At 60.1% G+C, this 25,239-nt stretch overlaps 1 protein-coding gene across 5 annotated transcripts; it reads left to right on the top strand.

Annotated features, from left to right (window-relative positions):
- The first annotated feature begins 245 nt into the window (after window positions 1–245).
- On the top strand, window positions 246–23,530 carry LOC134526292 (neurturin-like). Of its 5 annotated transcripts, none has more exons than XM_063358033.1 (3): window positions 246–372; window positions 18,256–18,520; window positions 20,515–23,530. In XM_063358033.1, exons 1-3 carry the CDS (start codon window positions 298–300, stop codon window positions 20,961–20,963), a joined length of 789 nt encoding a protein of 262 aa, XP_063214103.1. In that variant the 5' UTR covers window positions 246–297; the 3' UTR covers window positions 20,964–23,530. The 5 variants fall into 5 exon arrangements, with proteins under 5 accessions (XP_063214103.1, XP_063214106.1, XP_063214108.1 ...); XM_063358036.1 differs by having other exon boundaries at window positions 285–372; window positions 18,347–18,520; XM_063358038.1 differs by lacking the exon at window positions 246–372 and adding an exon at window positions 1,155–1,425.
- The last annotated feature ends 1,709 nt before the right edge of the window (window positions 23,531–25,239 follow it).

The raw sequence follows: 25,239 nt of genomic DNA, 5'->3' as shown, positions 1-25,239 counted from the left end.
ACTCTGAAAAATTCCGTGATTCCGTGATTCAGGCATCTCCAGCAAAGCAGGTGACTGGTCCCGAGATGCTGGGAGCTGTGGGGCTGTGCAGCCAGGCTCATTTCTGTGCTCCGCCTGAGCTGAGCTAGTACCTGGCGTGGGGACCACGTGTGCGGTGTGGGTGAATCCAGTCTAACAATTTGGTTCTCACACAGAAAGCGCAAAAATACCCGTCGTGCCCAGACACATCTTCATCAGCATCGATCTCCAGCTCTCGGTGTGTCCTCGGTCTGCAAAGCAGGTGTGGGAAAAGCCCTGATGAAAAGCAAGAGATTCCTGTGCCGCAAAGCCGTTGACAGCCACAGCGTGCCCCTGATAAGACCGCTCCGAGAGGTGACTTAAATGATGCCCTCAATTAACACGGAAGGGATGCTTCCTGCGGCCGGGGGTTTGGGTACCACTATGGGGAGGGATGCTCCCTGTGACAGGGGGGTTTGGGTGCCGCTATGGGGGGGGTGCTCCCTGTGACAGGGGGGTTTGGGTACCACTATGGGGAGGGATGCTCCTTGCAGCCAGGGGGTTTGGGTACCACTGCGAGGAGAGTTTTGGGCACTGGGACCGGGCTGGTCGCTGCCCACAGCGAGCCCTGCGTGGTCGGTGCCTCCCCGGCAGGTTGAAGCCTCCGGTCCGCACAACCCCCCGCGGGCACCGGCTCCAGAGGCAGCACCGAGAGGGGCCGGGGGTCGGGAACCGGGGGAGCAGAACCGGGGCTCCGGGCTGGGTAGCACCGGGGATGCGGGGCAGGACCGGGGCTCCGGGGGCCGGGAACTGGGGGAGCGGATGATGCCAGGGGCAGTACCGGGGGCGTCCGGGCTGGTAGCACCGGGGGTGCGGGGCAGGACCGGGGGGGTCCGGGGGCTTCCGGGCTGGTAGCACCGGGGATGCGGGGCAGGACCGGGGGGGTCCGGCTGCGCCCGGGCGGGGCGGGGCGGGGCGGGGAGGGGCCGGGCAGGCCCCGTCGGCTCCGCTGCCAGAAGCGGCCGGTGCCTCCTCCGGGGGAGCCGCGGAGGCGCCTGGCTGCGGGGCGCGGGCGGGACCGGCACCGGGACGGGCCTGGGACGGGACGGAGCGGGGCTGGACCGGCACCGGCAGCGGCACCGGCAGCGGCACCGGAGCGCAGCCCGGTTCGGGACCGGCGGAGGCGGGGGAACCGGCCGGCTCCAAACCCGCCCCCCGCCGCGGGGAGGAGGCGGTGGCCGAGCCCCCCCGCGCCGCGCTCCAGCTGCGCCGTGCCGAGTCCCGCCGTGCCAGACCCCGCCGTGCCGACCCCCGCCGTGCCGGACCCCCGCCGCTCCGCCTCTCGCCCATGGCGGCCCCCGGCCCCACGCGTGTCCCGGCCCCGCCACGGAGCCGTCGCTGAGCGCTGCGCACCGGCCCGGCGTCCAGGTAAGCCCCGCGGGCGGCCCCGACCCCCGGCCCCGGGCACCTGCCCGCCCCCGGGACCGACCCTGCCCTTCGCCCAGCGGTGCGGGGCCGGGGGGCGGCTCCGGGAGTCCCGGCGGAGCCCCTTTTCCCCGGGGGGGACCGACCGAGCGCGGTGGGGTCGGATGCTGTCACCCCGCAAACGGGGCAGAATCGCGTCCTTTGGGCTTCCTGGGAGGATGCGAGGAGAGGGGAGAGCCAGGATCGGGCCCCCGGCCGCCCACCGCCCGCTCGGTGTCGGGGCGGCCTTTGCAGCCGCCGAAGGAGTTTGCTTCATACTTGGAGACCGTCCCGCCACGCAGAAACACAAACACGGCGAGGGACAGCTCAGGGTGCAGTTTGTTCACAGGAGGGGGGGAAAATGCGTCCTGTCTAAATATTAGTTTAAGAAACGGAAGGATCTACGGCCGGGCTCTGTCTGCATCTGCAACCCCGTCACCTTCTCCCCGCTCTAGCCGCCAGCTTTCGGCCACCGCCGGGCTGTGGTAATAATATATCCAGAGCTTAGCAGGGGCTGGGAGGCGAATTTCACCCCCGGCGTCAAGGGAGGGAATTTCCCACTCTTGCTGCGGTCTGTACGAAGGCTTTAAAAAAACAACCTAGACCTCGGATGTCTTTATTGCACATATATGGTAGCTTGTAGCCAGCACTGATTTAAATCCTATCGTTGCTTCGGGAGCCAATCCGCAATTAGGCGCTGGGTCGAGGACATGGTTTATCGCAGCGGGAGAAAGGACTGATGGCTGTTGGAAGCAGCGTGGGAGTCATGGGTGTGTGCTGAAGTCCCGGGTCTGAAGGCAGGATCATCCGTGGATCCCAAATTCACACTCCCACCTTTGTGGGTGCTGCTAGATTTAATGGCAGAAGCGGCTGGGATGCTGCATGGCAGAGGGCAGAGAAATCAAGCAGGGAAGGGGGGGTGTCTGAAAGATTTTAGGAGGCTTGAGCACTTGGTTTTGGTTTTTTTAGCTGTTGGGTTTAACTGGGCCTTTGGTTCAGACCCAAATCCGCCCGCTGCGGCAGTGGCTCCAGGTTGCACAGCAGAGCTAGAGATGCTGCACGTGAGATTTGCTGTGGGCTGTGGCAGTGCCCCGGTGTGAGCATCCTCGGTGTCACCACGCAGCTGCCCATCAGCCGGTGGCAGGCTGCGGGCTCATCCTGCGCCTCCGGGGACGGAGGGCTGGGCTGGCAGGGGGGGAAATGAGATGTAGAAATGATCTCGAAGTGTTTTCTGTCCTTGTCCAGCTCGTGTCCTGCCTGGAGGAAGGAGCAGAGGAGGTGCAGTGCATCCCGATGCCGGGAATGCTGGGCTGTCCCTCCCGCTCCGCAGTCGGTCTGCGCGCGGTTGCAGCTCCTTCGCCGCAGGATTCGGCACCGGGGCCAGGCTCCTCCTGGGCTGCACGGCCACGGGATTTGCAAGGGCAAGCGGAGAGCCCAGCACCTTCCAGGCCTTGTGGCATCCAGTCCCGGGGCTGTGAATAGGAGGAGCTGGTCCAGCCTGCTGTGACGCAGCTGGGCGACGCGTGCGCTGCCCTGGTGTCCCTGCTCCCTGGGAGGTGGGCACCCCTGGGTGGGCTGGGGGGGTGCTGGGTGCTGGAGCAGAGCTGGCTGCGGCTGCACTGGGTGCCCTCCCACGGTGCAGACGTGAATCGCAGCTCTCAGCTCGGCCACGTCCCCGCTCTCCCAGCGAAACGCCTCTCCTAGGGCTGCCCTTGGGCTGCTCTCCCCATGGCCGTGCCAGGCTGGGGGGCACCAGGCCGTGCTTTGCAGGTTGATTTCCACCTTTGGGGGACTGCAAGGTAGGATCTAAGATTTGCAATATCCATATTTTGAGGTCAAGGTACTTTTCATGTGGCCCTAAACACAGCCCAGGCAGCAGTGTGGCCAGAGCAGGTGTCGCCTCGGCTGTCCCCCGCGCAGCGTGCCGTGCACACGCCTGGTGCGGTGGCATTCGGAACGCAGGGCAGGCAGCTCCCGGTCCAGGAGAACCCCATCCTGAGCCACACCGTGCCCACGCAGGGGTGGGCTTGGTGGGTCACAGAGAGCCATCAGCAGCCTGTTGATGTCAACCCCTTCCTACAGAGCATCTCAAGGTACCCAGCGGGGCCGAGCCTTGGCGGAGAGGGAGATGCTGAGAGGAGGGAGGCTCCAGCAGCCCCGCGCAGGTGCCCGTTGCGGTAGCGCAGCTCAGGGCTGGCGTGTGTTTTACTGATGTGGGTTGGTTGGTTGGTTTTTTTTAACCCTGGTGCCACAGGCAATTTCATTGCTGGTCTAAGCTAAAGCACATGTGTACAATCCCACTTCCAGGACCCTTGCTAAGCCTGGCTGGGGCATGTGGTCCCGCTCCGGCAGCTCCCAGGGCTCGCTGCGCGTAGGGAGGGGGTGAGGACCCGGGTACCAGCCGGCCCCTCCGATCCCACCGTGCCAGGCATCGCTGGGCATCCCAGGAGAGCTGCCGCAGCGATGCACCCATGGGGTGGACTGGTCCCACGGTCAGGGTGAGCAGTCAGGTCCAGCCCCACCATTAGCTGGACAGGAGAAATCCCACCCGACCCAGCTTTTACTGGGATTTGGCCAGTTTGGAGTAGTCTTTCCCCATGAAACTTGGCGGAGAGGAAGAGAACCCCAGACTTGCTCCCTCCTGGTTGTGCCGGGCGTGCTGCAGAGATGCTCTCGTGTGAAGGAGCATCCCGGGAGCGCAGGAACAAAGCGACCCCCTCTGCGATCGCCCTGGGAAGGGAAATGCCGCGAGCAGTTTCATTCCCATTGCTTCTTCGTCACGAAACCCGAAACGGGCTCACTTTGTAACTCAGCATCCAGAGAGCTAAATTAAAACAATCTATTTGCCACCGCGTTGTTCTCGAACGACGACAAAAAAGCATTTCCTTCCGCAGCTCTTCAAAGGCCATGTTGCCAGCATGTCAGTCCCCTAATAAGAAATGCCAGTCGCATCAACGCTGGTTTTCCTGAAGTGTTTTGATTTTGATGGAACCACTTTTTTTTTTTCTTTTTTTTTTTTTTTTTCCTTCCCCCAGCAGAAAAGATTTCCTTTGAACCTTGTCCAAAGCGAGTGTGTGTACGGGGATGGATGGTGGCAGCCGGGAGGGAGGCAGGGCAGCCCTCGCTCCGAGGAGCCGGCGTCCCCGCACAGCCCGAGAGGGGAAGTTCCTCCTTTAGCATCACTCCCAGCTTGCGATAATCCAGGGCAGGAATTGCATTTTTCTTTATTTCAACAGCTTTTTTTTCGCAGCGGAGGGACACCTGGCTGCGTGGTGCCCGGGGCAGGGTGATAAACCCCATCCGTGAGCCCTCCCAGGCGATGCCCGGCGCTGAGCGGGGAGATGCCTCCTGAGCAGGCTCCGGGCTGATGGGGTTCGCTGTAACGGTGCTCTGCATTTAGGGAACCCCCTGATTTCATCGTGGCTTGTTTTTTTTCCAGCCGCAGCGGAGGGTTGAGGTGGTTGTAAGCCCACCCCTACTTCTTCCCAGGGAGAAAAATATGTCCCCAATGGAACCAAATGAACGGCAAATTTCGAAACCTATTTAAAGCAAGCAAATAGGCCAGGATTTGGGGATGCCTAGAGCAAACAGTCATCATCGGGGACTCTCGGGGGCTGGGGAGGGCTAGCAGCCCACCCCCCTTGCTTTCTCCGGGCCGTGGCAGCTCCAGGGGCAGCCAGGCATCGACAGACACGTTTTGGTCAAGTCTCAGGGGTGAGAACCACTTTTGCCCCATCTTTCTTGTTGTTGCCTTGCTCGCAACGGCAGAGCTGTTTGCAAAAACACCGAGGGCTCGCATCGCTGACCGGGCCAGGGGCTTCTGCACGGCTTGTGGTGCCTTTTTTGCCTTTAATAATGTTGGTTTTGGCTGGGCTCTGACAGAGCTGGCTGGGAGCATGGCGTGTATTTATTGCTGGCTGTTGTTGCTCCCTGACCCTCCCCTATAAAACACCGGGGCTGTCGGACTCGCTGAAGGCGGCTGGTGGCCGAGGACCTCTTGGCACCGTAAAACGGGGCAGAGCCCCCGCTCCTGCTGCCCCGGCGGCCTCGTCCTGCGCTCCCGGAGCAGAGCAGGGTCAGCTCATCCCTGTCCCACTGACCGCAGGGCTGCAAGCCAGAATCCCAAATCCCCATGGGGTCCATCACACCAGGGTGGTGGTCCCTGAGCAGCTCTGGGTTGCAGCCAGCAGAGCTGCGCCCGGAGGAACGGGCAGGGGATGGTCCCAGAAAGGTGCTGGAGTGGCCTTTTGGATTTTCCCTCTCTGCTGCCTTCCCTGCGCAGGGAGGGATGCCGTGCTCTCGCACAACGCAGGGGGACCAAAGCCAGCCAAAACCTTGGGTACGAACCAAAGCATCTTCATCCCCTCAAGCAGGTGCCGCGTCCCACCCGGGGACACCAGTCCCATCCCTCCAGGGTGTCCCCGAGGAAAGGCTCGCCTCTGATTTAATAGGGCAGCTGCTGTCTTCGTTAAGTGGTGCTGGCTTATTAGGAGCACATTTTTGAGGCTTAGCAGCTCCATGGAACCGTCTGGGAGGGACGGTGCCAGCGGTGGAGCTGCCACACGTGGCGGGAGGATGCGGGAGGCGGCTCCTGGCAGCGATGCTCCGCCGAGCCGGGCTGGGTGACGGTGACATTGCCCCGCTGCCCCACACCAGGGGGGACGCGCCTGTTTAGTGCCCCGAGTCTGGGGGGGGCAAAGGAGAGGCTGGAAGGACCTAGCCAGGATTTGGGTGGCACGAGCCCTCTGAGCACAGGCGGAGGGAAGACCTGTAGGCATGAGGGGACGGTGATGTCCGGCTGTGCCCTGGGAAAGCATCGCTTGCAGTAGAATGTCCCCGGCAGAGGATTACTGGGGAGGAGAAGGGTCTCCAAGAGCAGGTCTGAGGACAATTGACCTCTTCCACCCCTAAGCGCAGGCACGGGAGCTGCGGTGGGATGGATTACACTGGCCACGGGTGATGGAGGAGAGGTGGCACGGGCACACCAGCCCAGGGCTCCCCACCGGGACGGGGACAACAGCGGGGTGCAGGGTTGGCTGTGCCTGCGGCTCCGCTCCCGCAGGCAGCAGGAGAGGAGATGGGCAGCGATCGCAGCAATCCATCTTCTTGCCGGAGCTCTTCCTCCAGCCGCCCCGTTATCTTCCAGCAGCGCCTTCTTTAATTTCCTGTTGCTCCGAGCAGCGCCGGCGGGTCCCACTGCAGCAGCTGGGCTGGGAAAGGTGGAAACCCTGCAGAAAACGGGGAAAATTGCCCCTGCCCACTGCCCTCACCTCGCTGCCGGTGTCAGCTCCCCCACAGGAGAACGGGCAGGATTTGGGTGGCCGCGCTTCGGTTGCAAATGCCGTTTTGTGGCAGCGCAGAGTGCACCACACCGTCAGAGGGGGGCAGGAAAATTGCTCCATATTTCTTATCCACAAGCTCGATCCGATGCGAGCTGGAGTCACGGGAGATGGGTGGGAAGGGCAGTGCCTCCACAGCTCTCCCAGGCTGACGTCCTGCGTGTGGTCAGACGGCTCAGAGGGCAAAACTTGGCTTTTTCAGAAGCTGTGAGGCTCTTCCGTGTGGAAAACCTCTGGTCCCTGAGAGCATCCCAAGTGGGTTTTCCTCGTAGAAAACGAGGGGGGAAAAAGCTTGGGGGACAGGACCATCTGCGTCGGTGTGATGCTGTGCCACCGTATCGGCATCTCTGCATGCAAAGGTCCAGGTGACTCTGACCCGCTGCCTTTTGGAGACCCTCCAGCTCTTCCCATCACCTCCATCCCTCTTTATCCCAAGCATCTCCCAGTTTTGATCTTCCTCCCCTCAAAATCTCTATTCCCAGTCCGCTGCTATTGCCGTCTCGGGAGGAATTTCTCATTTGTTCGCTCTGGAGCAGGACTAAGTGGTTCAATATGTCGGCAGTTGCTGCTGGAGTCGGACAGTAAATGCTAATGGGATATTAGTCTGTGCACCGTCCAAAACCCACTGGAAGGGTTTAGCGCAAATTGGATTTGCAAACCTCTCTCGGGTCTCTCTGCCCTTAGCAAAGCGCTGTAATCCCCGGCGGGCGCCTTGACAAGCCGGCTCCTTCTGTGCAAAAAGAAATTAAATATATATAGGGAAAAGGGCAGTGAAGATCCGGGGGATTTCCCGCTGCCGGGCTGGAGGTGGCATCGGCATCACCTGCGCTTCTTGGTCGGGATGCTGGTTGAGGGCTGCTGATGGGTGCTCATCCCCCGCGGGGCGCCCGGGGGTTGTAACTCCTCCGTCCTGCCCCCGGCACGGCTCGTACCCCGCTCAACCTGTCCCGCTCGCAGGGATGCCGAGTTAGCGCAGGATCTGTTTCCCTGAGGATGAGAAGGGGAGTTATGAATGTGGGAGCTGAAGGGACCACACCAGCCCACCAGAGACACGGGGAAGAGCCAGAGGCGGCCGCTCTGCTCCCTGGAAAAATGTGTGCGCCTTGGAAAAATGGGGAATTAATACATGAAGGTCTTTAAGGGCCATCGTGCTCCCGGGGCATATTTGAGAAGGGGAAACTGAGGCACGCTGCGGCACAGTGACACCCCCCACGGGAATTTGTGGGGACCGGAGCGTGCTGCGATGCCGGCCAAATCCGCAAAGAAGGAAAACCCTACAAAACAGGGAAGAAGAAAGTGGCCAAAGCCACTGGGTGGGAGGAGGTGATGCTTTTCCGGCAACCTCTGTTGTGGTTTTCCCCCCTGGATCCCACCGAGGGCTTTTCCTTTCTCGGGAAAAAAGGAGGTTTTGCCCCCAGCGTACCCGTGGCAGCTCACAGATACCAGCGGTGTCGAAACCAGCCCAGGAGAAAGCGCATCTGGGGCCTGGGCTCCATCTCGCTGCCAAAATTGAAGCTTTTAACCCTATTTCCCGAGGCACTGGGATCGTTCAAACAAGCCACAGTAATTAGTTTCCTCCAACAAACCTCCCCTTTTTGGCATCGCGCGGTTAGTTAGTGCGTGCGGGGGGTGCTTTGTCACTCCAGGAAAAAAAGAATTTGACGTTCAGACTTCAGGTTTCGGCATGAGTGGGAAATTTTGGGCTGGAGAAACGGTGTTGAGTGGTGGATGAGGCTGCTCTGTGCCGGCACACCAGCACCCGGGGGTGCCCGGCGCTGGGGGGGTGTCTCATTTGCACGTTTTTTTTTTTTTTGGCTGGAGTTATCCCCGATTTCCTGCGAGGTTACGGAAACCGTCCTGGGTTTGGTGGGATTTCAAAGATGTGTTTTCTTTTCTTTGCCCATCAGCAAATGGTTGTTTTCACGGGGATTTGGCTGCATCAGTGGGGGGGGTTTTTGCCGTTTTTTTTTCCCCACCTCGTTCCCCGTTACGGCGTTATTTTGCACCGTGCCGCGAGCCGCTCTGCTCCAGCTGACACACCGAGTGATACGCTCCTGAAGCACTTTATCGTAATTTTATCTCCAATTACTCATCTCTTATCGTAAAGGATGGGTCTCGCTGCCGCTTAGAACTGACTGAATCAGCTTAGAAAGGTTTTTGGGTTGCCGTAGCCTTGCCGACCTTGGCGGGGGGGTCACACCTCGTCGGGGTCAGCAGGGACGTGCAGCCGCCGGGCTGGGGACCACCCGGCCCGCGTCCAGCCAGCTGGGATTTCCAAACGCTTCGGCTGACTTTTAGCTAGGAAGAGGAATAGAGATCCCCAAAATCTGATGTTTTCAATGATTTTTTTTTTTTTTTTTTTTTTTTGTAGACATGGCGGGGGTGAAGGGTGTTGGGGGTGCGGGTCTCGGCTGGGTGCCCCCGGCCCTCCCTGCAGGCGCCCCCCCTGGGTGTCCCTGGGCTGGCCGGGCAGGGTGAGCGCTGCAGTGACTCCCGCTGCATTTAAACCGCTTATTTTTTAATTTTTTTTAATGCTGATTTCTATTGCAGCTGCGTATCTGCCTCCGTTGCGCCCCGGCGAGCGATGGAGAGAGCGTCGAGGACGGAATAGGCGGGGTGGGAGAGGAGGGCAGGCGAGGCTGGAGGGAAAGCAGCATCTTCCTTTGCCCTCGCAGGGACCGGCCAAGCCCAGCCGGGGCTGAGCCGTCCCCAAGGGGGACACCCGGCAGGATGCCGCGGCAGGAATGGCCGTACCACCGCGCTCGGGTCCGCGGCTGCAGCAGGATTCCTATCCCCTGTTAATTAACGACATGAAAGGCCGCGCGGGACCTCCGGAGAAGGAATCAAAGGCCCCGGCGCTGCCTCCCAGGGCACGGATGCGTCCCGGGGGGCTGCCTGGCTCCCCGCGCCGCGCACGCGCCGGACGGTGAGAGCAGAAATCCCGCGGGAGGGATGGGAGATTGTGAGATTGGCCGGCACCATCCCGGCATCCAGCTCATGAGGACCCCTCGGAGGAGTCCGGCCCCAAAGTGGGTCTGAGCGGGGCTGGTCCTGCTCCAGGGGAGCCGGGGGAAGGCCAGCGGGTCGTGCCCCCGGGTTGTCTGCACTGGGGGCACTGGTGTGGAGCGGTGCCGGGCACTGCACAGGGCACTGCCGCTGGGTTTTCCATACTGGTGATTTTTGGCTTCTGTCCGTGCAAGCCGGGATCGCTCAGGGCGGGAGGGTGCTGTACCCACCACACAGGGATGGCTCTGCAGGGCGCCGTGGCACAGATTGGGATTTTCCTCCCCTGTGCTCCATCCCCTCCTGGAAGAGCTCCCAAACCCACTCACGGGCAGCATCTGCTCAGTTCCTGCCGGCGCCGTGGGCTCCCCCGGCTCGGGGACGCGGGACAGGGCACCTCCCCTCGGCGCAGGGCTCTGGCCGTGCCGTGGGGGCTGCGGGGGTCCTGTGCCTGCTCCCTCCCGGCTCCATGGCCCACGGGGAAAGGAAGATGCTCTTCAGTGAGGCACATGGTTGGAGGTCTCTAGGAATATGGGATGCCTGTACGATGCGGATGAGTTGATGTACCCAGCTCCGAGCTTCCCATCACCTGCTGGTGCCGTCTCCGGTGCTCAGCCTTTGAGCTGCTTTGGCTCCCCAAAGTCCGAAATGAGGGAGATGGTGGGAATATGGACGGGGACAAGAGCAGGGCTGCTCCGTCTGATGGCAACTGCCCGGGCTCAGCTCAGCAGGGCTGGAAAGCTGCGTCCCAACCGTGCTTCTTGCTTTGACATGCAGCGTCCCGGCTGCGTCAAAGCCGTGAGATCTTCTGTCTCCAGCCAGGACCTGGAGCACGGTGTGGCCATCACCCCCCCCTCCCCCGGCATCGCCCGCGGCAGAACAGACCCCGGCGCAGCCCCTCGCAAACCCTTCAGCTGTGTCGCACAGGCTCGGTGAGGACTTATTTTTCTTATTATATTTCTCGTGATGATGGGGTGGTGTGGTTTGTTGTTTTGTTTGTTTTGTTGTTTTGTTTTGGTTTTTTTTTTTTAACCCAGCTGTTTGGAGAGATGTAAACCAAACCTGCCGTAATTCAGCCCGAATGTAAATGTCATGTCAGCGTGGGAACGGCGCAGCGTGCCGATGCTTGGCGTGTTCAGCCCAGGGGCTCACTGCGCCGCCGGGAACCGATGCTCCCCCCGCCCAGCTGCGGCCCCTTCTCCCCCTCCGCCATCCCGGGGGTCCGGGACCGGCTCTGCCGCTGCCGTTTCCTCACCGGGGCTGCGGGACGGGCTTTGGCTGTCACCCCAAAAGGCTTTCCCGGAGGAGCCGGGCTGCGGCGGGGAGCCCAGGGACGAGGGTCTGTCTCATTTGTAATCACCCTTTTGGGGGGGAAGCGGGGGAAGCTGGAGCTGCGGGAAGAGCTTTGGAGTTTCTCGTGTTGGGCTGGTTTTCACTTCGGCAAAGCAGAACCATGTGTCCCGCGCTCGGCTCTGGTTTTGCTTACGGGGGAGCGGGGAGAGCCGGGGAGGGGTTGGAGGCGGCGCAGGGACCAGCCGCGGGATGCGCCGGGGCCGTCGCTGCTTTTGGCATACAAAGCGCGGGGCCATGCCGGGTGTGAGAGCCACCGGAGGGGACGCGGGTGCCGCTGCCCCACATCCCCTGCCACAGGGATGTCTGCGCTGAGATGGTGGCACTCCGTGTCCCCGGCGCAGAGCTGGAGATGGGGACGTTGTCTTTCTTCCCCTCCTTTGTGCACCCACTTACTGTCAAAAGAGCAGGAAAATCCAACAGTTCAACTCAGATCAGGGTTTGGGGCTTTTTTCCTTTCAACACTCCCCATTTTGGGGCCAGTTGTGCCATTCTGGGGCTGGTTTGCCCCTGGGGCATTGGCCACCCCGCTGCGGGCTGCGGTACTCGCAGTGCAGCATCCGCCCTGGTCGGGGGTGTCGGACACACGGGTGCTCTTGGGGGCAGGTTCAATTCCCAAAAAACCCCATGTCAGGAGCCTGCTATAAGTTTTAGGGAAAGTCTCTCTGCCCCCCCGTCCCCTCTGGGACTGTCCGACCGTCCTTCCGAGCGGGACCAGGCCTGGAGCCGGAGGCTGCTGCTGGAGGAGCCGCTTTTCAGCAGCCCCTGGAGCTGCTTCTCCGTGAGCCTGGGTGGAAATTGTTTAATTCCTGCGGGGTGAGTCATGAGGAGCCGGGATTTCAAAGCAGCTTGGCTCCCATGTAAGGCACTAAAATAAACAGTGTGTGGCAGGTGGAAGCTCTCTCTGATGTCCCGTCAAGGCCTTCGTCTTTCCAAGTGTTTCGTGTTGCCAAAAAAACCTCGGCCACGCCGTGGCCTCATCCATTCTTGCGGCGTGGCTGAGGCCGAGCGCTTGAAAATAATGAATCAATGCCCGGAAGCATGAATCGACTGAAAATTTATGACACACTTACAATATAATGTCTTTTGGGTTCCCTGCTTTCTGGGCTACGATGCGTCAGGACTGAAAGTTTTCGCCTCTCCTCCTTCCCCCTCCGGCAAGGAGGATTTAGGGTAAAAAAAAAAAACCAAAACCAAAACTCTGCTTTTCCCCCTCCTTTATCTCGTGACTCCAGGAGCTGAGGCTTTAAGGAGTCAGTGGATATCGGAAACAAACCCTAGGAGCGTGCTTGAGGAATTGGAAATGGGTTAGAGAAAAAAGAGCTGTGAGAAAAAAACAAGAGCGTGAAAAGCGAGGGAAGTCCAAGAAGCCCAAAATGCTCAATTTTGGGGAGCGAAGGTGATGCGTCTGCGGGAAGGGATTGCGGCTTTTCGGTTTAGCAGGAAAAGGCAGAGAGAACATCGACACTCGGGAACTGAAGCAAAGAAAAATAGAAATGTGGCTCGATTGATTTGACTTTTTTTTTTTCTTTTTTTTTTTTTTTGCTGACCAGTGAGGGTAATCAAGCCTTGGAAAAGTTTACTTAGGGCCGCGGGGTGGATTTGTTAGATCCCCTTCGAAAATAAAGGCGAGAGGCGCGAGGAGCTCACGGAGGATTTTTGGGGAGGATCTGCAGCGGCGGGGAGAGCCAAGACAATCAACTCCTTCCCTCCAGACTAAGCGGTGGGAGTTGGCTGCGCTGCTAATTGTTGTTTTTCCTTAAGTTTTCCAATCCTTCAGGACACGGAGTGGTTTTTCCTCTGCCTGGAGTGCGGTGAGCCCCGGCAGGAGCCGGTTACAGCAGGGACCAGAGCGGGGCAGGTAACAGCGGAGGAGGCTGATGGAGGGACGGCTTCGTGCCAGAGCGGTTTTAGTGCTGGGCTCCCACAAAAATGGGGCAGGTTTTGGGGCTGGCTCGCAGGGAAAGGTCTTCTCCTGCAGGATTGGGTTTCCCCGCTTGGCAGCAGGCACGGCGCGGCTGGACGGTTGTGATCGCGTTAATGGATTATCAGGAGAATGCAGGAAAACAGGGAGCTTTCGGGCTGCTCTCCAAAAGAAAAGCTGAGCGCAAACTTTGGCCTTTCATCAAGGCGGGGAGGATCCCTGCGTCCCTCCCCGGGGTGTATCGTGGCTGCGAGTGCCCAAACCCCGCCAGGACTTGGCCCAAAAACCCCCTTGGAGCAAACCCGGGGCACGGACCCGCGGACCATGGGTGGTGTGGCTTCAGTGGCAGGGGGTGACTCGTGAAGCTGTGATGGCTCGGTGGGTTTAGGCTCCCAGAGACGCATGGTAAGAGCCAAGTGGGGTGCCCGACACAACCGTACTTGCCCATTTACCCTGAGAAAAGAGGGATTTTTGTGCTGGCAGAGGAGGCTGTGCGAGCACCGGGCATCCTTGGGTGAGATGGCACCTCTCTGCGAGCCCTCCTGCCCCCTCCGCTCCCCGTCAGTCCCGTGGCGCACCCTCGCAGCCGCGGTTTTGCACCTACGGCTCCTGCGGCATCCCAAAGCCCCGGGTTTGTTTGGTTCCTCCATCCCCACCAGAAAGAGGAGGCAAAGCTGGAGCAACCTCGTCCCCCCCCAGCCCCATGTTTTGGCCGCCCACCTCTGCCTCGCAGCCAAACCCCGTCCTCACCCGTGCAACACACTCTGCTTGTTCTGACATCGCTTTGAGCAAGAGGGACGAGCCCCCAGTGCGGATTCAACGGGCGATTTTCCAGGTCCGGGTGCCAGTCGGGGTACGCTGAGTGGCGGAGCTGCCTCCCGGCCCTGGGGACATGGCATATCCATCCCAGCCTGCCGAGCCCGCAGCTGGCGACGCGGGAGACGGCTGGCGTTGGGGAGCAGCTGCGGTGAGACCGGAGCAAAGAGCAGCAGCAAGAGTCAGCGGCGACCGTGCCCAGCACCGCGTGGTCCAGGCTGGAGAGACCCCGTGTTTCCTTGCCGGAGGCTCACTGTGCCAACAGGAGCAAGACTTGGACCCATCAACACTCAAACTAAATATATAGGAAGACATTTATTACGATGAGAAACACTGGCCCAGGGTTTCCCGGAGAGGTGGTGGGTGCCCCATCCCTGGAAACATTCCAGGTCAGGTTGGACGGGGCTCTGAGCAACCTGATTGGGGTGAAGATGTCCCTGCTCGTGGCAGGGGGTTGGACTCGACGGCCTCTAAAGCTCCTTTCCCACCCAAACCGTTCTGTGAAGTAGTTCTATGAACATAGAAGTGTTCTATGAACACTTGCCCCACCAGGTCCTGAGCAATAGCCACGGGCGGCTTGTCCATGGCATCGCCGGCAAGCGCTGGAGGTGTGGAGGTTTGGCCCTGGGTCCCCTTCCCCGCAGGAGCCCGGCACCGCTCAGCACGGCTGGAGCCATCATGGGGTCTCGCCGGCTGCTGCTGTCGCCCGTTTTGGCTCCTTGCAAACGCTCTGCAGGCTCGTGTGCGAACCGATGTCCCCGGGCAGCTCAGGGTGCGTGGCACATCCTGGGGCACGGGCACAGCCGGGCGCGGGCCTGCACCCGGGGCGGTTTTGGGGATGGGGGATGCGGGATGTACCCGATGTGTCTGAACAGAGCGGTGGGAGAGCCCTTGGCGCTGCCGGCAGTGGTCGTCCTGGGGCAGCACGTGTCAACCCCCTTGTGGTTATTTGTCCTTGTGGGGAGGGGGTTTATGGTGCGTGGAAACCAGAAGGTGGGAGGGTGCAGCCGGAGCATCATCCCGCGTCAGTCCCGGCCGTGAGTCCCGTGTGCCCCTGTGGGTTTTTCCTTTCCCCCCACCCTGAACTTCAGCTTTCCCCGCAGGTTGGCACAGGCGTCAGTGGCTTTTTAGAGGAAGAGAAACCAAAGGCAAAGCCCGGAATAATTTTTTTGGATTGTTTTGCACGTCGGAGACAGGGTTTTAGCCTTTTGAAAGGTCACCGGTGAGCGGGTGGGGGCCAAAATTACTGGCTGCTGAAATAGGAGGCGTTTTCATGGGACGTGCAGCGAGGCCGAAACCGCGCTCCTAAAATTTTATGGGCTTGCAACGAGCCAGGGTCCCTTTCTCAGGTGGATGGACCGAGTGTTGCAGCCGCGGCAGCCCTTCCCTCCCTGGCGCGGGGCGAAGGGGGCTGAGCCCCCGGGAGCAGCTCGGGAGGCGACGACGGAGGTTGAGCTCTGGCTGGGGTGTGATCCCATGGCTGGTTCTCCACCGCCGTATTCACCTCCCGAAGTGCCCAAACAGCAGCTGCCCAAAGCTGCTTCTCGTCCCAGGGCGCCAAAGTTCCGCCATCCACCTCGTCACCACAGCGGGGTCCCTTCCCCACCTCCAAAACCTGTGCTGTCTCCTTCACCTGAGCCTGCTCGGTCTTCACGAGTCCTTCATCCATCCGGCCTTCCAGTACCCAAAGGGGACTACAGGAGAGACGGGGACAAAGTCTTAGCAGGGCCTGGTGCGATAGGACAAGGGTAATGGCTTTAAACTAAAAGAGGCGGGGATTTAGGCTACATTTGAGGAAGAAATTTCTTATGCTGAGGGTGGTGAAACTCTGGCCCAGGTTGCCCAGAGAGGTGGGAGATGCCCCATCCTGGGAAACATTCAATGTCAGGTTGGACGAGGCTCTGAGCAACCCGATCTGGTTGGAGATGTCCCTGCTCGTGGCAGGGGGTTGGACTAGATGGTCCTTAAAGGTCCTTCCAACCCAAACTATTCCATGATTCTACAGTTCTCCGAATTTTGCAAGCTCTCCAAGGGCGAACTGCAATTTCCTCGGTCCTTCTCCAGGTAGCACCTGCCCCCGCTGCCCTCTTTGATGCCGTTGAACGTTTTTGGTGCGTGTTCCCCGCTCCCGCTCTTACCTCAGAGGGGAAAGCTGACCTTAAAGCACCCAATTCTGACGACGCCAACGCACCCAGCGCCCTCCATCACCCTCCCCGCGGCACTGGGAGCGGGAGACCGGCTCAACCTCGGCGGAGAAGCAGAAGCAGTTGGGGACAACCCCGTCCCCTCCCGCTGCTGCCTCCGCCAGCCGCCGCAGACTCTCCTCCCGGGGCAGGTTTTGCTGCCGGTGCTTATCGGCGCGGTGTCTCCGCCAGCTCCGCCGCCTCGAACCCCGGCGGGATTCCATGATCTTACCTCCTTATATGGCGAAACTATTCTTTTTCTAGCTTGGCATTGTTTATAGCCCGCTTGAAAATATTTAGACTCTGGCTGGGTTCTGCAATTATCTTGTAACCTACGGGGCATATAATTAGCGTTAGTTAACGCGCCAATTATCTGCATCCTGTAAAATAAAGGGTTGCTGGCGATGAGGCAGCGTCCACAGCCCTTCGTGTTGTTTTCTGCAGTAACACTAAAAGCAAACCTGTCACATTCTGGTTTAAAATAAACTTTTTTTTTTTTTCCCCCTAGTAAATTCTATTTGGCAAATATTGCGAAGCTGGGATCGGGTTTTTTTTTTTCCTTCTCTCCTTTTTTTTTTTTTTTTTTTTCCCTCTGTGGAAAATTTATTTTAAAAAGGAGAAATGTTTGGAGTTTGCAAGGAGCTGAAATAAAAAAAAGGGGCCAGGAGGCGGCCACGAGGCCATGCCGTTTTCCAGAGCCCGTCTTTGATGGGGATTTAATGGCTGGCAGCCCATGGACGGGAGCACGGACCCGATTCCCCACTCCAGGGTCAGATGTAAAATCCCACCAGATCCAATCTGCTTTGGACGGAGAAAACTGAATGGTGCGAGGTAAGGGCTCGGCTGCGAGGGAAGCGCCGAGGGGGGGGTTTATGCTTTGAGGAGCTGCCGGGCTGCAACCCCGAACTGCGGGGACGTGACCCCTCGGCACAGAAGAGACACGGAGCTGTTGGAGCGGGGCCGGAGGAGGCCCCGGAGATGCTGGGAGGGCTGGAGCCCCTCTGCTGGGAGGACGGGCTGAGAGAGCTGGGGGGGTTCAGCCTGGAGAAGAGAAGGCTCCGGGGAGACCTTCCAGCCCCTTCCAGTCCCTAAAGGGGCTCCGGGAAAGCTGGGGAGGGACTCTGGAGCAGGGAGGGGAGCCATGGGATGAGGGGGAAGGGTTTTACACTGGAAGAGGGGGGATTTAGCTGAGATGTGAGGCAGAAATTGTTTGCTGTGAGGGGGGTGAGCCCCTGGCCCAGGCTGCCCAGAGAAGCTGTGGCTGCCCCATCCCTGGAGGGGTTCAAGGCCAGGTTGGCCGGGGCTTGGAGCAACCTGGGCTGGTGGGAGGTGTCCCTGCCCAGGGCAGGGGGTGGAACTAGATGATCTTTAAGGCCCTTTCCAACCCAAACCCTTCTGTGATTCTATGATCCGTGTGGCCAAGGTGCCCGGTCCCACCACAAGCCTTGCAGCCGCACTGGGATGGTCCAATCTCCCCACTCTTTTTTTTTTTTTCCCTGAGATTTTCCTTATTTGTGTTGGTTTTGATGGAGCTGCCACATTGGTGCGTGGGCAGGGAGGAATTCAGGCTCCGGTCAAGCATCCGGGTGAGCAGGTGGCAGGAGCAGACTCAGGGTGCTCCGTGCACCTCACCAAAGGATGGGGACACCAAAGCCAGGCTCAGTGAGGGAACGGGGAGGACGATGGAGCCGGGGGCTCCCTCACTGCCCACCCCGTCCCGAGGAGGGGATGTGCCAGGTGAAGAGGTGTCACAAGCTGGCATGGCATGAGTTTGCCCATCCTTTACTCGCAGCCAGCCACTGCGATATCTGTCCCCAGTGCGAGGAAACCCATCTGGAGCACAGGGAGGTGGATATCGTCCTGCCCGGCCAGGCTGCGTGCTGTCGGGGATGGGTCAGCTGAGGACACCACCTTGTCCCCATCGCCACCACGAGCCCCAAGCCACCCTCACCCCCCGCGGCCTTTCCCCTTTGGCACCGTATCTCCGTGCCTCAGTTTCCCTATTGCAGCACTGGATCAGTCTCAGGGGGGAGCGGAGGGGATGAGTCGAAGCCGAGGGGCTGCTGGCGGTGCCACGGGAGACGGCCAGCCAGCCCGAGCCGTGGGGACGGGGAGGTGGGAAGAGGGGGCCACGGGCGAAGGCCGCGTAATAAGGATATTTGTTTTGCCTGTTTTGCAGAGTTTCAATGTTCTGACTTGCTCTAAGATGAAGGTATGGAAGTTTGCAGCCATTGCATCGATGCTCCTCAGTTCCATGTTATCCATTTTAGTTTGTAGAGACATGTTCAACGGAAGCCGGAAATACAGCCCCTTGCCTTCCTCGCCGTCTTCCTCACGGGCATCCTCCTCTTCCTCCTCCTCCTCCTCCTCTTCCTCCTCGCTGCCGGCGGCTCCGCGGAGATCCCCACGAGCCCTGCAACGCCACAGCTCGCTGCTCGCCCAGTGTAAGCCGCTGCCCCGGGGTCACCGTCCGTCCCGTGCCCGCAGGATCCGTCCCCACGTCCCCAGCGGGACGCGTTCGGGCTCGCGAGCCAAGCCCCGCGCAGCCCGGCGGGTTCATTCCCTGCTCGCTTTCCCCACCGCCCGCCCCTGCTTCTGCGCGTCCCCTTTACCGGTGTTTAAAGAGGAATTTGGGGCGCAGCGGGGAGGGCTCGGGGTGGCGAGCAAAAATCATGGAATCGCAGAATGGTTGGGGTTGGGAAGGACCTTAAAGACCATCCACTTCCAACCCCCGGCAGAAACGCAGCCACCGGGCACCAAACCTTGGTGCAAGCGCGTCAGCTCTCCGCGTGGGGAAGCCGAATGCAAAACGGCTCCTCTTAACGCAAAGAAGCTGCTTTTTGAGCTCCAAATGCGCTTTTAAATTTTTATTATTATTATTATTGTTGTTATTACTTTTATTTTTTTTATTTCCGCACTATTTTTACAAAAGCGAGACGTCAAACAGGAGCTGAAGCGCAGGGGGAGCGGCTCGGCTCGGCTCGGCGCTGGCAGCCTGCGGGGAAGCGCCCGCGTGTTTGTTCCGATTCCAAACCAGAAGAACTTCTTTTTGGGTTGAAATTTGGAAATCGATGACAAGCTGTCAAATTAGGCTTTCCTCCGTCTTTCCGGTGCCTCCCCTGGCGCTGAGCTGGACTAAACCCGGCTTTACGGTTCGGGCAACGGGACTTGGACGTGGCCAGCAGCCTTGGGGACAGTTTGCGCGTTGGCTGCTGGCCCGGGGGTCCGGGGGGGGGGGCAGCCCTTCCACCCAGGCCATAGGGAAACACTGCAAATATTTATTGCTTTTTCTCCCCGATCCTATGGCGGCTTTTCCGCAGCATCAGGATCAGGTGGGTTTTTTCCACCTTTTTTTTCCTACCACCAAGCAGCAGCACCGGCGTCTTTAATTCCTGCCGGGATGCTCTTTCCAGGCGCTTCAGCCTTTCGACATCCCAACCGCGGTGCCAGCGCCCGGCCATGCCGGAGAAGCACGGGCTGCCCCGTTCCCCGGCTGCAGCCATCTGGAAACCATGAGCGTGGCAGGAGTTAGTTGTAGGAGGGTTTTTTCCCCCCCCTCACTAAATAGTTGATTTTTAAGCACGCACTTGGTGGTGTGCAGTGGAAGGGGCTCCCCAGGGTGGCTCCGGGCCGGGGAGAGCTGGTAGGGAGAAAAAGAGAAAATAAGGGAGAAGAGGGAAAGGGGATGAAGGGAGTTTGGGTTTTTTTTTTCACCCTGACACCTTCCTGCCCTCGCGGGCTGGGGCTGGCTTGGCCGTGGCCCCCCCCTGCACCCACCCTGGGCTCCTGAGGCCAGGGGGATCTCTGGCCGTGGGGTTTGGGGTTTAAAGCCTTGGGGCACCTCGTGCACATCTCAAAAGAAGGCGTCTGGGAAACGCTGCGGTTCGGCCACGTGTTGTCGTGTGCCTCTGGGGGACAGCCACCGCCCCAGGGGACCTCCATCCCGGGGGACATCTACCCGGCCAGGGCGACCTCCATCCTGGAGGACATACACCAACCCCAAGGGACCTCCATCCTGGGGCACATCCATCAGGCCAGGGGGATGTCCAGCTGCCCCAGGGGATTTTCATCCTGGGGGACATCTACCTGGCCAGGGGGACCTCCATCCTGGAGGACATACACCAACCCCAAGGGACCTCCATCCTGGGGCACATACACCTGCCCCAGGGGACCTCCGTCTTGGGGAACGTCCACCTGGCCAGGGGGACCTCCATCCTGGGGGACAGTGACCTACCCAGGGGGACACCCACCTGCTCTAGGGCACCTCCATCCTGGGGGACAGCCACCCACCCCAGGGGACCTCCATTCTGGGGGATATCCACCTGGCCAGGGAGACCTCCGTCCTGGGGCACGTCCACCCGCTCTAGGGCACCTCCATCCTGGGGGACAGCCACCCACCCCAGGGGACACCCCCTAACGTCCACCCCTTCTCTTGCAGACAGCAGCTTGTTGGAGAGCTACACGGAGGGGGAGATCCGGCAGCTGATCTCGGCGCTGGTGGAGCGCTACAGCCAGGCCATGAACTCGGGCGGGCACGAGCTGCCGCTCTTCCCCCGGGCGGGCAGCCGCAGGAAGCGCGCCCGCGCTCGCCACAAACCCTGCGCCCTGAAGGAGCTGGAGGTGAGCGTCAGCGAGCTGGGCCTGGGCTACGAGTCGGACGAGACGGTGCTTTTCCGCTACTGCAGCGGCACCTGCGAGGCGGCCGTCCGCAGCTACGACCTCTCGCTGAAGAGCATGAGGAGCAGGAGGAGGATCAAGAAGGAGAAGGTCCGGGCTCGACCCTGCTGCCGGCCACTGGCCTACGACGACGACGTCTCCTTCCTGGACGCCTACAACCGCTACTACACCGTCAACGAGCTCTCGGCCAAGGAGTGCGGCTGCGTGTGAAGGGCCGGGGCGTCCCTGGGAGGAGCCGTCAGGAGAGGCGATGCCCCGGCCCCAAAACCCCGCTGGCCACCGGGCAGAGGGACAGGGGGCTGCGGCAGGGGGCGAGGGACGAACCCCAGACCTCTGGCTGGAGGAGGAGAGACTGAGCTGCTCGCGCGTCCCTCAGCGTCACCGTCCCGCTCGCTGCACAGGACTAGAGACGTGGCTGTCGGCGCTGGCGGAGGCTGCGGTCGTTGGAGCGGTGACAGCTGCTTGCGGCTGTTGTCCCTGTCACCCCTCTGGCAGGGTGACAGTGGGTGCGCGACATGACAGGGTGTGTTGTACACTCGGGGTGCGTTATGTGTGACACCTAATGGTCGCGGGTACCGGCAGAGGGGGTGTTGCAAAGCGGGTGTCCCCTGCGCAGGGTGTCCCCTGAGCTCGCAGCAGAGGTGACGGGTGCGCTGCCCGCCCCGGGCGTTGCATGCTCGGTGTGTCGCACGGGAGGAGTGTTGTTGTCCAGGGGGTGTTGTGGATGGGTGTGCTGCACACACGGGGTGTGTTGCAGGGTGCGTTACATGCGCGGGGTGCGTTAGTCAGTTGGGGGTGCCCCGTGCCACCCCAGGACGGGGGCTGAGCCCCGTGGGCTGTAGCTGCCTTGTGCGGGGGTTTCCCAGGGTTTGTGACCACCGTCCTGGGGTCCCTGCGCTGCTGGGGGCAATTCAGTGCCCCAGATCCCCGTGTTTGGGAGCAGCGATGCGCCGATAGTGGTTTGGGCTTGGGGGAAAGGCTCTGGCTCCGCTCCCCGTGTCCGCTCGTGCCCCCTTTGCCGTCGCCTCGCTCCCCGCGGCCCCTGGCTTTGCTTCTTAAAACTCGCGATAATCTGAAGTAACTGGATTAACCTCCCGTCCCCTCCTGTGGGCAGCTGGGCTGGAGACCTGCCACCTCCAGGGAGGTGACAGAGCCTCACGAGGCCACCAGCGAAGCCACGGAGCTCGCCACCCTCCGCCGGCTTCGCAGCCCGGGCAGGAGCATCCGCAGTTCGGCATCTCCCAAAAGCTGGATCCACTCTCCCGGCCGCGGCACGGGAGCAGTGCCCATCGCCTCGGCGGGGCCTGAATTGTGCGGGAGAGGGGACTCGGGCCTGGGGTTTGGCTGCGGTTCGCATTTACAGCAGTGTCACTCTTGTTTACTCTGCGGAGAAATAAATGAGACCGCAGACTTTTGCATTCTCTGGGCAGGCTATATTTGTTGCCTGGGATTGATGGGTTTTCTCCCCTTGGCCCTCTTCCCAGAAAAAGCAAATCATAAACAGAAGGAGAATATTGGTGTCATGTCCTGGGCATTAACCAACGCGAGGGAAAAAAAAAAAAAACGCTCTTCTTGCCGCCCCCCCCCAGTCGCGATGGCATCCCAGCTCCTCCATCCAGCTGAACGGGGGGAACAAATCCAGTGCGTCTCCATCCCGGCGCAGTAGCGATGTGGAGGTGAGCGCAGCAGCCGAGGGATGCTGCTGCAGGATTTCGGGGGAGCAGGTCAGCATCCCCCGGGACGGGACGGCTCGGTTTGGGATGGGAGACAGCTCTCCCCACCCCGGCATCTCCCGCGGGCGACCAGCAGCGCTCCCGACCTCTGCAAAGGGCCGGGCTGGTGGGGTATTTTTTTTTTCTTGCTTTTCATCCAAACACCGCTCTTGGCTGAGCGGAGCCAGGATGTAGCGAAGCAACATAAACACCATCCTTCAGCGGGGCTGGCCGCGCACCCGGCGTCCTTGGGGAAGCAGCCTGCACTCTGTAACACCGCGTTTTCCCCTCGCTGTTGGGAAAGGGAAAAGGCAGCCACGGCCGCAGGGTGCAAACCCCGTCTGTGGGGCATCGCGCGCACCGGCGACCCGGCAAGGGTGGACGAACCTGCACCCCGGGGATGCAAACGCTGCTGAGACCAGACAAACTCGAGCCAGGTTGCAGGTGCGCGGAGCTCCCAAAACAGCCCTGCGAGGTGCTGCAGCACCGGGAGGGAGAGTTTGCGCCACGGGGTTTGGATGGAAATTGGAAAAATGGCCCAAAATAAGCAGCCGGGGATGGGCAGAGGGAGCAGGACGGGGAGAGCAGATGGGCGGCCACGGCGTGATCCGCGCCGGGCTCACGGCAGATCAGCGGCTCGCTCTCCACTTCAAAAAAAAAAAAAAAAGCACCCAAATCTAATAATAATAACTGCACTCTCAAGGGCTTGGGTGCTTTCCAGTTCTCACTACTATAAAACTAAAATTAGTTTTGTTGCAGAAGCCTCCAGTAAAAAAAAAACAAACCCAGGAACTAGAGCAATAAAGGAAGGTAAGGTGTCGCGGAAGCAGCGCAGGAGCAGGCACCGCGGCAGCAGCAGGATTTGCAGCCGGGTTTCCCGGAGTTGCCTCCGCTTGTGTCCCCCTGAGCCCGGGGGAGATGTCGGGGCTGTGGCGTTGCCCCAAGTAGCTGTTTCCACCCTGGTTTGGGAAAGTTTTTTCTGCAAGAACTGAGGATTTCGAGCGCCGTGATTTGCAGGGACCCAGCGGAGCGTGGGAGCGGCTGACGGCTCTCCCGGCCCAAGGCACCCCCCAGGGTCTTGCTGGGAGCAGCCGGGAGGCAAGGGGGGGAGGGGCGAAGGGGCTCAGGAGGGGTCAGGAGGGGGCTCGGACACCCCAGACCTGCTCTTGTATCTTCCACCTGCAAAATACCCCCACGCACAGCTCGCACCCCCAAAACACGGGCGCCTAGGGAAAAAAAAAACCAAACCATGTGATGCATGTTAGAAACCAACCAATTAATCTTTTTTTTTTTTTCCCCCTCCTTTTTTTTTCCTTTCACCCTGCCGGCAGCCGAGCACCGGCCTGTGCGGAGGTGATGGGGAAGCGCCTGACGTCTGCCGCTGCCGGCGGCGTGGCGGCCGAGCCGCCTTATTCCTTTTGGGTTGCAGCTGGGTCGCAGCTGGGATTTGCAATCGCAAAACTCCCCCGAAGTCTGGGGGTAAACCGGGGCGGCGCAGCCGGGGCCGAGAGATGGCTTTTGCTTGCGCGGCTTCTTCCCTGTGTCCCACTCGGGGTCGTCTTCGAGCTCCTCAGGCTCTGCTGCAGCGGCGTCGCTCGACCCGTCACCGCCGTCCTGCACCGCTTCGCTGCTGCCCGGGCAGGGAAATGTGGTTCCAATAGAAAGGCTGATATTTCCCTAATGGTTTCCATTTCTACAGCCCTTTCTGCTGTAATAGGAGCTGGAGCTGCCCGGAAGAATGTCTACAATGCAGAAAGGGCAAAAAAAGGATGGAAAATTCCCTACTCAAAGCTACAGCAAAATCTCATCTGGCTCCTTCCTCCTCATCCCATGCGTTATTTATTGTTAATAATAATAAATAGCGTGTAACATCTGTCGGGGGGGGCGTGTTTTGAGGTCGGGGTGTTTTGCAGCTTGCCTATCTGCTGAGCAGCTTTCCTCTCCGCAGCGGCAATCGCTCCCCGGGAGACGAGGGTGTTTGAAAAAATCAGGCGGTTTGGAAACGGGAGGAGATGTTTCAACCTCTCCTGGTGCTTGTGACAGCACAAACTATGAGTGTTGTGTTATTCCGGCTCTCTGACAGTGAGTTATGGGAGGTTTCACTGTGTTTTACTATACACATCTAGATACGTGCGCGCGGTGTTTGTGTCAGGCCGGCCGGTGCCGGAGGCGGCCGAAGCTCCGCGGCTGCGGCGCTGGCTCCCATCCACCCGTCGCCCGCATCCCTTGGGGTCCCGCTTGCTGCCACGGTCTCACTCCCGACTTGGTGTCTGTGAGGGGGGAAAAAAGGGTCTAAACCGTCATTGTTTCCACTCAGTGAAAGCCCTGGCAGAGGCAGCGTTCCGTACTTAAACAGGTCCAGAAACTTGCTGGGAAGAAATCGCTTTCCCGATTTATCAAGAGGAATTATTTGTTGGCGGTATGCGAAACCTCAGCCCTCTCCCTTCATAAATAGGGCTACCACATGTTTTCGCTCTGGGTTCAACAAGGCGTAGCCTCAAACTTGAGGCCCAAGAGGAGAGGTTAAAAAAAAAAAAAAAAAAAAAAAAAAAAGGAAAAAAAAGGGGAAAAAAAGAAAAAAAAAAAAGGGGAAAAAGGCGAGTTGTTTCAGCGCCGGTGGCGGGAGCAGGGTGGGAGCGCAGGGTCCAGCCCACGGCTCCGCTCGGCACCATCCGGATAATCCCATTCCGGTATTGTCGGCTCTGACCGACCATCTGCAGAAGTTGATGCAATGCATCTATATTTTAGATACTCTCTATTTATTCAAAGTAACT

The sequence above is a fragment of the Chroicocephalus ridibundus genome, chromosome 22, assembly GCF_963924245.1.
Source record: "Chroicocephalus ridibundus chromosome 22, bChrRid1.1, whole genome shotgun sequence".
Taxonomy (NCBI): Eukaryota; Metazoa; Chordata; class Aves; order Charadriiformes; family Laridae; genus Chroicocephalus; species Chroicocephalus ridibundus.
The sequence above is the reverse complement of the archived record's forward strand: the minus strand, read 5'-3'. Positions and strand labels throughout refer to the sequence as shown.